Source organism: Vigna unguiculata, chromosome 8, assembly GCF_037176805.1.
Source record: "Vigna unguiculata cultivar grain cowpea cultivar isolate G323 ecotype 2 chromosome 8, ASM3717680v1, whole genome shotgun sequence".
NCBI classification, from domain to species: Eukaryota; Viridiplantae; Streptophyta; class Magnoliopsida; order Fabales; family Fabaceae; genus Vigna; species Vigna unguiculata.
In genome coordinates, this window is record NC_140799.1 from 8,641,015 (window position 1) to 8,653,465 (window position 12,451).

At 32.5% G+C, this 12,451-nt stretch overlaps 2 protein-coding genes across 4 annotated transcripts; one reads left to right on the plus strand and one right to left on the minus strand.

Moving 5' to 3' along the window:
- The first annotated feature begins 452 nt into the window (after positions 1 to 452).
- LOC114194449 (E3 ubiquitin-protein ligase, putative (DUF1644)) lies at positions 453 to 5,297 on the plus strand. 3 transcript variants are annotated; one of them, XM_028084666.2, is made up of 4 exons: positions 453 to 644; positions 3,136 to 4,113; positions 4,744 to 4,780; positions 4,918 to 5,297. In XM_028084666.2, exons 2-3 carry the CDS (start codon positions 3,263 to 3,265, stop codon positions 4,778 to 4,780), a joined length of 888 nt encoding a protein of 295 aa, XP_027940467.2. In that variant the 5' UTR covers positions 453 to 644; positions 3,136 to 3,262; the 3' UTR covers positions 4,918 to 5,297. The 3 variants fall into 3 exon arrangements, with proteins under 3 accessions (XP_027940467.2, XP_027940469.2, XP_027940468.2); XM_028084668.2 differs by having other exon boundaries at positions 3,175 to 4,113; XM_028084667.2 differs by having other exon boundaries at positions 458 to 602.
- A 1,561-nt stretch (positions 5,298 to 6,858) lies between these two features.
- Positions 6,859 to 9,914, minus strand: LOC114195269 (Zinc finger protein 622). Its single transcript, XM_028085675.2, has 5 exons — positions 9,639 to 9,914; positions 8,085 to 8,681; positions 7,830 to 7,999; positions 7,494 to 7,709; positions 6,859 to 7,378 (listed from the first exon to the last, which is right to left on the minus strand). Exons 1-5 carry the CDS (start codon positions 9,741 to 9,743, stop codon positions 7,219 to 7,221), a joined length of 1,248 nt encoding a protein of 415 aa, XP_027941476.1. The 5' UTR covers positions 9,744 to 9,914; the 3' UTR covers positions 6,859 to 7,218.
- Between the last annotated feature and the right edge of the window lie 2,537 nt (positions 9,915 to 12,451).

Consider the following 12,451-nt stretch of genomic DNA (forward strand, 5'->3'; position numbering starts at 1 on the left):
TATCGAATACAAAAGTTTTAAAATTATTATTTGATTAAAAATAAGATTCTAAAACAATTTTTAATTCTGCAAGGAATTACAATGATATCAAATAAGTTTTATTTGTTGGCAATATAAATTTTGAAAAAATAGTCAAAACATCTGATTGTTCAACTACAAACTATTACATATAATGGATAAATATGTTAAATTTAATAATTATTATGTTGAAAATGGTATAAACATGATTTCTAATTAATTCTTACTAAAATATTACTCTTTCAAAACATAGTCAGTAAATTATATTCTTTTACAGTTGACAAAAATTAAAATCTAAAATATAACGCAGACCAATAATAATTTTTTCGGAATAAGTTGATTGTTATAAGTCTTTCCCTTTTGTATATTATTATTATTATTTATTTACTTATTATTATTATTATTATTAGTATAAAAGAAAAGAAATTGAAGAATTGTACTTTGAAGGGAAAGAGCAGGCAGAGAGGGAGAGAGAGAAAGCGCGTACCTTTTCACATTAGTGCTGAAACTGGCATCCCCATTTGCACCAAAGATCGCAGCAGCAGCAACTACACTTGGAACTGAAACACCAATCCAACCCCTTCGTACGAGGTTTCTCTGTTCTGTTATGAATTCTCGTGTTTAAGGTTTGGTGGCCTTGTCTTTCCCCTTGGACCCTGTTTTTCAATGTACTTTGATCACTTTTGTCTCAAAGTTTGTCACTTTTTTGCTTCTTCTTTTATGGGTATTTGATTATTTGCTGGGTCCGCTTCACTATATGTCTTCCTCAGGTTTGAGTTTTATCATTTTTTTACCATCGCTCTGGGATACTCTTTATTTCGGATTGGTCAACTTGGTCATCTGTGTATAATGATAATAGTAATAATGATAAATTTGGCTGTCTATTTTATTTTTCTTCAAAAATGGATGTTGGGTGTTTTTTGTTTGAGTTCTTTAATTCGTTGTATTTGTTAGGTGGGTCTGTGTTTTGTATCCATCTGAATCACCTGCTTCGTTATCTGGTAATTATGTGTTTTAGTATCAATATGGGGTCACTTTGTTTTATTCTGTAGGTGGATTTTCTGCTACTTTATGCGTTGACAGGTGTTCTTCTTTGGTTTTTTCCCTAAAATTTCAGATTTGGATGAAGTATTGTTTATGAAATTTAACTTCTTATGATCTCTTAAAGTGACAGTGTTCTCTGGCTTTTGGGTTGTTTCTGTATATCAGTTTATTGGTCAATCAGTTAGTATTAGGGCACTTCATCTCTGAATTTTGATTTTGTACTAATTTCTCTGAGGAACTTAGAGGAATACGTAATCATGTAAGTATATCTTTAGACCTGAATAAGTTCAGGTTTTTGATAGGGCACAGTTGAGAACTAGGAGTTTGGGAGAAAAATGAAGCTTCAGAAATTACTCTCATCTGAAATGCACAAAGTTTGAGAAGTAAACCTACACCCTGGGGCCCTATATGGTTGACAGGTACAGCAAAAAACAGCTTTACAAGAAAATATTCTAGAAGACAATAATAAACTTTTTTAACACTCCCTTCAACCTCGAGCATAAATATTAGTATGCGCCAAGCATGTAGCATATGAACTTCATTTGAGGCCCCCTTATAGATTTAGTCAACACATTTTCAACTTGATCATTAGAGCTGATAAGTTTAGTACTAATTTCTTTCAGAATGTCAATTGACTTCTATGTGTCTGGTTATTTCATGGTACACACGATTTAGAGGCAACGTGAAATGCATCTTGGTTGTCACAATACAACTTCGTTTGTGGAATGTCACAATTTCAGTTCTTGGAGAAGTTGTTTGATCGACAAAAGTTCATGTGTGACTGAAACCATTGCCCTATATCCAGCTTAAGCACTAGATCAAACAACAATGTTATGTTTCCTGCTCTTCTATGGTGTTCTTCTAGGAAATGTATTGTCTCCAAGAGATATATACTACCTAGTTGTGGAAGGCCTATTTATAGCTTCTACACTAGATCAGACAACATTGTTATGTTTCTTGTTCTTCCATGGTTGCTCTTCTTGGAAATTATATTGTCTCCTATAATATACAATACCGAGTAGTGGAAGGCTTATCTATAGGATACCTTGCCCAATCAGCATCACAATGCCCAAAAAATTGGATATTTCCTTTATCTTCATACAAGATGAAGGACATTGAGTAGAATGAATACCCTTGGGAAGAGCAATTGGGCAATGAATCTCTTCATCATTACTTGGAACCGTTTTATGGATAGATAGATGATAGAGAAGGACATGGAGCAAAATCACCATACAAACTTGTACTAGCTCCTTGTATCCGACATTGGTAAGGAATGAGAGGTGGTGAAGGTGGTAAAGGCTTGGAATCTGTAGGATAATGACATGGAGTTGTATCCAGTTGAGAATTTTAGGAGGAGAAGTGGTCAATGACTGGTAGAGGTTAGACTTGTTGGACAAAGGCAACATCTCGCATGGAAGAAGAAAAATAAAACAGTCTCTTCAAAGCTGACACTAGCCAACATGTAATACTATTTAGCAACACCCCTTTCATAGCTAAGAATAACCAAGAAAAACACATTTGATTGTTCTTGCAGAAGTTTATCTAGCCCGGAGACAAGACTACATGATGAAACATGAAATAAAAGTTTATTTGGAAAAAAGAACGGAATGAGGAATTTTGCCTTCATTAACATTTTGTTGGAAGCGTGTTGGATTATGTCCAAGAAGTGTTGGAGTCACAAAAAAGGGTCTTTTAAGTTTGCCACTTTAACAAAGTGTCTGGCATGAGTTTGTATTGGACAGAGACACGACATTGAAGAGTTGTGTGAAAGTTTCATACCTTTCAGATGATCTATTAATATAGAAAATTATGCAGTCTGAAATAGAAAAGGTTGATAAGAAAACCTACACCCTAGGACCCTACAGGTACAACAAAAAATAGCTTTACAAGATGTTCTATAAGACAATACTAAAATGTTTCTAACAAGCACGTTCAAAAACATTTTTTTTGTAGGAACATTGTTCTGATTGGTTTTATGTGTTTGCTTGCAGCACACTGAAATATTTAAAGGTGTTTAAATTCGAAGTACCTTTGCTATCCATTCTAAATTATATTGTTTTTGTCTCTTTCCAGGATACGGTTTTCTTGATACATTTTTAAGTTCATCTCCAGGTTTTGATCTTGAAGAATAAGGAGCATGTAATTGACTAGCACAAATATGGTTTTGTTATAACTGAGCTGTATATGGTTTGAAAAAAGCATGGAGGAGATTGAGTTGAATATGAATTGGGACGATGTAGTCTGTCCTATATGTTTGGATTTTCCTCATAATAGTGTTCTTCTCCAGTGTTCATCCTATGATAACGGATGTCGTGCTTTTGTTTGTGACACAAATCAATTGCACTCTAATTGTTTGGATCGCTTCAAAAATTCAAGCGGCGTGCCAGCCTCTCTGGTGTCTTCTACTGCTTCTGCTGAAAATACTGAAAATAGCAATGCTAAGGAATCAAATGGTGAATGCAATCTGACTTGCCCCTTGTGTAGAGGTGAGGTTTCTGGGTGGATTGTTGTCGATAAAGCTCGTGGTCATCTTGATGAGAAGAAGCGCTGTTGTGATGAGGTGCGATGTGCATTCATGGGAAGTTACTTGGAGCTACAAAAACATGCTCAGCTTGAACATCCTCATGCACGCCCATCAAAAGTTGATCCGGCACGCCAACTTGACTGGGAGAATTTTCAACAATCATCAGAGATCATAGATGTTCTAAGTACTATTCATTCAGAAATTCCCAGAGGGGTGGTTCTTGGAGATTATGTGATTGAGTATGGAGATGACGATGCTAGAGACGAGTTTGAGGACTTCCCTGGAGATGAGGGCAACTGGTGGACCTCATGTATTTTGTACTTTGACAACTTCAGAAGATCAAGAAATAGAAGAAGAGCAAGAGTCAGTCACACAAGAAGGGGTAATCGCCGTTTAAGTTATGATACTTCAAATTCTGATGAAGGTTCCGTCGCATCTGTGGAGTATCCAGATTATAGGATAGAAGAGACTGATGATGATTTTGTTAGTACAAGTGGCTCTTCAAGGAGTAGTGCTGGTTATCGCAGGTGTATAGACTTTTCTTTCTTTGTTCACTTTTACAACTCATGTCTTTATTTTCTGGCTTGTCAAGCTTTGATGAACTTGCATGTATAACCTTTTCAATGTTTCTTTTGGTGCCATGATAAATAGTGTTCTGTTGCTAAAGATCCATTCTTTTGAAGCTTAACATTCTAAACAAGTTACCATTTTAATTCTTGTTACAATCCTCCAATGTCAATACTCTAACTTTCTAATCGAATGGTGTTTCATCTGCACTACTGCAAAGCGTGTGATTACTCAATTGAAAAAGAAACATGATCTTATGCATTGTTAGCAACCTGAGTTTTTGTGGTTTCATTCAAATGTTACAGTTGTAAATTAATGTACTAGTTAGCTATTTCAGGTTATTTTGGTAGTTTTTAACATGCTATTGTATTAAAAAAAGAGCATGGTATGGTGCTGCATTTTTCTTTTTCCAATGTTAGTTTTAGAAGCTACTTTCTTTGACACTTTCAAGTGTTTGCACATGTTATCATTTCCCAGTTATTCAGTATGACTTAAGGACCGACTAACTGTATTAGATTAAGTGTTTTATTTTGATGTTTGAACTTTGAATTATAATTTCAATATCCTTATCTCAATCTTGTTATTCACAGATCCCATAGACGCCGGTCCCGCTTTTATGACAATTAGGTATGTTTTGGCTGCTCAAGATTTTGTTTTTGTTAAAAGTGCAGAACTATGGTGGTAATTGTAGATTTCCTTGTCTTGAAAGTGCACAACAAAACAATGGTGCTGATGGCTTTTGTGAATTTTATGAATGTTTGCAGACAGTGTGTGAAAGCAAAACTTGAAGGAACATGAATCAGACTGTGATTTGTCATGCAAAGATTACATTTTAGCTCCTCTGTTGCTTGTAGCCTGAGATATGATGATTGGAGATCTCTGTAAATTTGATACTTGCATGTGGTCACATACTCAGTTTCATTTGTTTTATACATTTGCCTATTAATTTCCTCATAGGCAGCCACAGTGATATAGCTAGCATTCTGCTGCATAACTATGGAATAATGAATTTTTTGATCTTATTTTGGCTGTACATATAGGATATAGTAAATTGATTGTGATATGTGGAATAACACAGATGCTAGCTTCTCTGTCACTGAAAAAGTATTGTATGTTATTTCACATTTACTAATTGCTTATGTCACTTCAAATGTTAGCACTTACATTTCTGTTTGAATTCAATTTGGTTTCTGTTTGTTTGTAACTATGCATAGTTGTTTATGTCAAAATATCTTACAAAACCATTTTTAAGGTTTTTGTGCAGATGTAAGAATTGTGCAGTCTTTGCCTATAGCAGTTATATAGATTTGTAGAATCAATTCCTTACACTACATTTCAATCTCAAATCTATAATTTTGGTTAATTTAAACTTGCATATCATTATCCCAATCATGTTTAATGGTGCAAAATTAATTTTATTAAAAATAAATTCAAATAAACTTTAAAACAAATAGTCCAAGTAAGAGCATATCTGGTTTAGGTCAAAATTAGTTCTACATACTCTGGCGTGTTTTATTACAAAATCTTGTGTTGAAATAATCTAGGGGATTTCTTTTTGCACCCCTATGTTATCCTTCTACACTCATATATATGAAGATTTTCACTTTGTTCTTCTAGTTTAAAGACTTTCTTAGGATTTTGCAATTCCGAAACCTTTTAGGTTGTGCACAGAAGTCAACAGTGTTTTTTTGAATTATATAATCCAAAGTAATCTTTTGTATACAAAAATAAATTTTGGGTTGGGAAGTCCAAAAGTCTTTTGCATAAAATATGTAATTTAGAATTACATAATTAATATATGGTATGTTGAGTTTTCTAATTGGAGAAAATGAGATAAAAATATAGAATCAGAAGAAGACATGAGGAAAGACCATCACCGATGACAAAACGGATCATCTTTTACATATCTTCATAGTGGTGCAAGAAGAAACCATTGGTGCAAAGAAAAAAAAAACCCATCATCTAATTGTTTAAAATCACATTTTATATTGGATTGTTAATGGTGTGGGAATTAATATGGTTTATAACAGTGAAATTTGGTTTCTTCTTTTGCATGCATGTTGAAAGTTTTAAATTATTTTCTTGTATAATATTTATACTCAAATGTAATAAATAACAAATTTTAATATAACCAATGCAAATATTTCTAGAATTTGGTGATATATTTTTTTAAAAGAATGAACTGAATTATTTCGATGATATATAAATACTTTTCCTTTTTTAGAAAGAACAAACTAGATTATTTTGGTAATTTTTTTTTCAAGTAGCACTCAGTGATAAATTGTTATGTCCACTAGCATTATTGATTCTTATAATCTTTAAGTATATAAATAATTGCAGTTAATTGACCTCAGAACATTTATTTTACTACTACTATATAATAAAATTAAAGTAATCAAGGAAAAACCTTCAGTTATGTGACCGAGCAATTTCTCATATGTTGACCTTTAACTACAATTCATGGGTTTCAAAGTACAGCATCACATCACAGTTGAAACAATATCATTTTAAAGAAAGCAAATCCGGTAACATTTTCATTTCAATTTTGGAATCCGTACTACATTTTTCTTCCTATTTGAAATCCATATGGTTTGATGTCATAAAATCACAACTTGGATTTTGGAAAAAGGAAACCAACACATGATTTATGAAAATGAAACACTATCTAAATTATTCTCAAAAAGCTTAAACAAGAAAAAGAGAAGTAAACAACCATCAAAATTGAAAATTGTAATTCCAACAGGATTACAACTAAAACTCCCACTCAATATGATCCTATTGTTTTCATGTCTACAAATATCACCAATAAACTATGTTTCCTTGAAATGTAACCCACTTACCTAAAAACAGCACCAATTAAAGGTGTCCTTATGGTCCAGATGTTGATGAAACCAACAACAAAAAAAACATGTAGAGTACCTACTGTCTCTCATTAGAAAATATCAAATCACTCTAGTTTCTTGAGATTCCTTGTGGATGATTCATGAGATCAATAAATTTAAAACTGCTTCAGAAAGAAAACTGGTAGCAATGACTACCATACAGCACCAATTAAGTATTGAGGACTAATATGGGACATTCTTTGGCAGGTTTCGGATAACATTACTCTTCATTGCTATCTTGGTACGCATATTCTCCACACCTGACCTACTCATTTCCTTCAGCACTTTCATCCTCACAATTTGCTCCCTTGATTGGACAGTGGTCAAGCCCATGCTCCTGTACCTGAAATAAAAGAGAAAAAAAGAATCGCTCATCATCATGTGACTATGATTTGCTTTAATCATCAAATGTCCTTCAGCATTACAAAGAAATAGAACACAATGTTTGGAAGGTGAACCTTGAAGCCAACGCAGCAGTAATGGCCATACTATTTGCCGGTGATGGACGAGGTTTCTGACGATAGTAACGCAAAAATTCTCGAGAACCAAGTGTTCTGGTTGATGTTCTATCACCAGATTTTCGGGTGATTACGAGCTCAGACCCACCAACAAGTTCTACATTGTTACCTGTTTCACCAGATACAATGATCTGCTTGCCCTGATCATCCACATAACTGAACAAAAAAAATTCTACATTATACATTGGAGATTGATGTATAAGCCTTGCCATATATATAGAGATAGTTAACAAAGAAGGGTGAGATTAAAATCAAAGCAGTTGGAACTGTACTAACCTACTGCTGTAGTCATAGAACTCCTCTAACTCTACCTCCTCCTCATCATCACCATCACCAAAATGCACTTTACAATGGCTTTTTGCTACCATATGTTTCCTGACTGCTTCTAAGCTGCTGAAAGGATAACATCGATCATTGCAATACAGACACTCGTAGTCCCTTTTGACCTAGAAAATGAAAAAGAGAAATTAGGACCAAACCAAACTTTTATTTTGTTTGTATGTGTGTGTGGTAGGGGTAACAGAAATATACCTTAAGGCCAAGATATGTGAGGAGGCCTTTTGGATCCTTCAAATACTCAACATCTGGAATGAAGAATCCGTGCTGCTTGTGCATGTGAACCATGCAGTCTTCAATTGTTTTGTGCTTTTGATCACACATAAAGCAACATGAAGGGTCTAACTCAAAGTCATCCTCATCGTTGTCATCTTCATCTTCATCTTCATCCATATCAACATTTTCACCTTGCTCATTCACATTCAAACCTGTCAAGGACTTTGCAGCCCCATCAGCCAAATCATCTTCGGGATCAACCTCCTCCCATTCATCCTCACTTTCTTCATTTTCAGAGTTATCTACCTCTCTTCTAGGAGGAGGTCTATTCACAACACGTTGTGCAAGTGGCTTAATTATTGCCTTCTCATCTGCATCACTAGTTCCTTCAGAGGCCCGCATCATATGACCACGAGATTTAAGGTGCTCAGCATGAGCTTTTGAACTTTTATAATCCTTTCCACAAAGACCGCAGGTATACATCATGGGGGTCTCACTCAATTTGTTTTTCTCTTGAGCAATCACAGATTGCCTAGCCAGAAACAGTGCTTCCGTCACACCAGGAACACCAGCCACCTATATGTATTAAAAAAATTAACTTCAATTTAAAATTTTCAAGGAAACAAACCAAGCTCTCCCTGGTAAATTGAATACTCACCAAATCCTCCCCTCCCTTATTGGAGGGTTATATATAGTTAAGGTACGATAGGAGTATATCTTAGTTATACAACAATCACACATAGATGGATAAAATTATCTTAATCACCCATTTCAATCACATGGTTGAAATTTGCTTCCTAACACTCATCTCTTTTTCAAATGATCATATATGACCATTAAATAACTCCATAATCCTAATCATATGAGATAAATTTACTCCTCTAACTTGACATCTCATATATATGTGTGTGTGTCTCCGTTTGCAATATACCCTAATCTGCTAAATATTTGCAAGCTTGACAACCCTATTCATATAATTTGGTAAGCACTGAACTTCTCCAAGAACCTAAACTCAATCAAACTAAGCACTGAACTTCTACATCAGTTTTCTCATCTAACTTCTCTCAATAAAGAATTACATAAGTTGATTTTAGCTTACAAGAAAACTCAATTAATTTTACTTTTTATTTTCTGCTCATAAGTGCTCCAGCATATTATCCAAACAGAGTCCAAAACCCCCTCATAAACATACCACAACAATTACTCCATGAAATGTTAACACAACTGCTTCGAAGCAGCTTAACCCAGCCCAACATTCACCGAAAACACATTCCATATTACAACACAACTCACCCAAAACAAAATTTACGAAACAATAACAAATAAATGAATGAATAAATAAATAAATAAATAAAACATAACCCAAGACGCATCTCTCCAAAGAATTCAGCAAGTAAAATAACAACCCTAACAGAGAAAACCTTATTTCATTGCATATTCTCAAAGCTTTTAATCTTTGGGGATTGAAGCATACAAATAAATACATAAATAAACAAAGAAATCGATCGTGAAAGTTGAGAAGAGGAATAGAACCTTGCGTTTGAGATTGTAGCGGTGCCACTCGGACTTGTAATGGAGCTTTTGCTCTGTGTCATCCTTGAACTCCGTGTTGCAAGCGTTGCACGTTAACCCTGGCATGCTTCGGAGATGTTCACAATGTTTTTTTTTTTTCGATTTTTTGATGAAACTGAAAAGGCGAAAGCAGAAACAGAGTGTATATATATAGACTCACACACACACACACACACGCGTGAGCAAGAGGATTGAGGAACGGTCGGCGAAACGGCGAAACGATGATGAAGAAGGTTTTGCTCTCAGCGCTTGCGTCATTCGTTTAGGACCCGTTTAATATTCTTAATGGGTCTTTTCTTTTGGGTTTTTTTTTTCTTTCTGCACTTCCACAATTTCTTTATGCACTCCCAGTTGTAAAAAGTGACTTCAGGAGAGGCTTTTCAAAATTTTCAAAATATGTTTTTTGGAATGAAAATTTTGAGGTGGATAATGGTATTTTCACGTCCAAATTTTTTTACACCAATTTGATACTATTTTCTATTACTTTTCACTTTTTTTTTATAATGCAAATTTTCTTTTATGTCAAACAATATTTTTCTTTCAAGAATTAGATTTTTGGAATACATAAAATATACTACAAGACTAACTTTCATACATAATACCTTTCAGAAGGAGTTTTCAAAATGCTTTTTCTTAAAATAAGCCTTTTGAAACATATTAAAAGCATTTTAAAAAGAACTTTGTAAAATGATTTTTTTTTCCACGTGTTTGTTTCTCTCTTCTCTTCTTCCTCTGGAGTGGTGGTGGCATGGCAACCTTGGTGGTTTGGTCTACTAAGACAGGTTATTTTAATCTGCCAGTGTGGGGTGTAGAAAGCAAAAGCCTTTCTTTTTTTTTTCTCTTAGTTTGGGGCTTTTCCTATGTGCACGTCCCAATATCTTTGAAATGACCAAATTGTCCTACTACATTTATTGCTAAAAAATTATTCCCTTCAGAATATTCCAAAAACATCAAAATTAACTTTAACAGAATAATTCTAAAAACAACCATACCAAATGTATAATAAACCATTTCACATATATTAGTCTAAAATTTCTAAAATGTTCCAAAATATTAATTCTAAAGATAAAAAAATTAGTCTGAAATGTTTCAGATTATATAATTTGAATGTAAAAAATATTTTCAAATTGTAGAATCTAAAAGTAAAAAATAGATTGTATAATCTAAAAGTATTTTTAACTTTATACCATTCATAACTCATTTTTTAAAAAAGAAAATGACTTTCGGACTAAACACTAACAAAGTCATTTTTTACTTTAAAATTGTATAAAAAATAAAAAAAGTTTAAATATATTTTTGTTCATTAATTTTTATATGTTATGTTTTGATTCACTAAAGTAAGTACTATTTACTCATATGGAAAGACAAGTGTGAAAATGTTTGGTTCATGTGATTTGCATCAAAGTGTGGGTGTTGATTTGCGAATGATCTCTGAATTTTGGCATTCCCTCAATAAAAGAGATATGTAAGGAAAGTCAGGTCATCTCGTTAAATTTACGTGATTGTCCTTGTAATTTAACCCACTACAATTAACTTTTATTTACTTTTTTTTTACTATGCATGAAAGAGCTTAGCATGTGATGGTATGCAATTTCGTATGCAGAGAAAGATTTCTTTCTTTAATGAATAATAATAATATTAATATAATAATAAAAATAAAATAAAATAAAATAATTAAAAATAAATTTAATTTTTTTAATTTCAAATTACAACTTCAATTTCATTTTAACATTAATTTTCCTTCAAAAATCAAATTTACATTACATTTATCATAAGGGCAAAATTGTAATCATACAATTTCATCTATTAAAAATAAAAATTAAATAAATATTATCAATCACATCATGCAAAAATTTTCTGCTCACATTCACATAAATCATATTGTTTTTTCCTTAATCCAAACAACTCATTTTTATCTACCAAACAACTCATTTTTATCTACAAATCAACTCAAATCAATGCAAATTCACACCCAATCCAAACACAACATCAGTGGAAATCGGAATTAGTCATTCTTTGAAAAATTGACTAAGTTTAGTGCCTCAACTTTATAAATACGTTAATTTAGTTATTTTAATCAAATTTTGTTAAGTTCATTAATGATTCAAACACGTTTCTCGGTTAATATTGAAGCAAAAATATATCAAATGGTATAACAAGTCAATGTTATCATGAAACACATTTGAAACGTCAAATAAACTTAAGAAAATTTAGCTAAAATGATTAAATCCACATATTTTTATAATTGAAAGACTAAATTGGATCAAAGGTTTGAAGAAAGATTAATTCCAATTTTTTCTTAAAATTAAAGAAAAAAAAGACATATTTAACTCGAGATAAAAAAATGATTTTCCTTTTTTCTTTTTACAGAGAGTGCAGGAAAAGAAATTGGTCGTAGTATGCGTTATTTACTCTAGGATCAAAGAAGGCCTTTTGTGTTTCTTTGGCCCAATAAATCTTCGATTTGTTTTTACAGAAAATAATAGCATTTGGCTAATATTCTTAGTTTTCCTGAAACATATCTAAACAGTATTTAATTTTAAGTTTTTCAAATAAATGTTATTTGAGTATCTAAATTTGTTAGACACCCTTATAGTTGTAGCTGAAATTAGAAAAGTGAAAAATAAATATATGAAATTGAAATTTGTTAGTGAAGTTAGTTTTTGCTAGTTAGTTTCTTTAGAATGATAATAAGTTAAAAATTTTAGCCACTGTTATAATAATAATAATAATAATAATAATAATAATAATAATAATAATAAGAACAAGAATTT

Coding starts and splice junctions, on each gene's coding strand:
- LOC114194449 (XM_028084666.2), top strand. CDS start 3,263: ATGGAGGAGATTGAGTTGAATATGAATTGGGACGATGTAGTCTGTCCT. Junction 4,114..4,743: donor AGTAGTGCTGGTTATCGCAG/GTGTATAGACTT, acceptor TGTTATTCACAG/ATCCCATAGACGCCGGTCCC.
- LOC114195269 (XM_028085675.2), bottom strand. CDS start 9,743: ATGCCAGGGTTAACGTGCAACGCTTGCAACACGGAGTTCAAGGATGAC. Junction 8,000..8,084: donor TCACATATCTTGGCCTTAAG/GTATATTTCTGT, acceptor TTCATTTTCTAG/GTCAAAAGGGACTACGAGTG. Junction 7,379..7,493: donor ACTGCTGCGTTGGCTTCAAG/GTTCACCTTCCA, acceptor CTTTTATTTCAG/GTACAGGAGCATGGGCTTGA.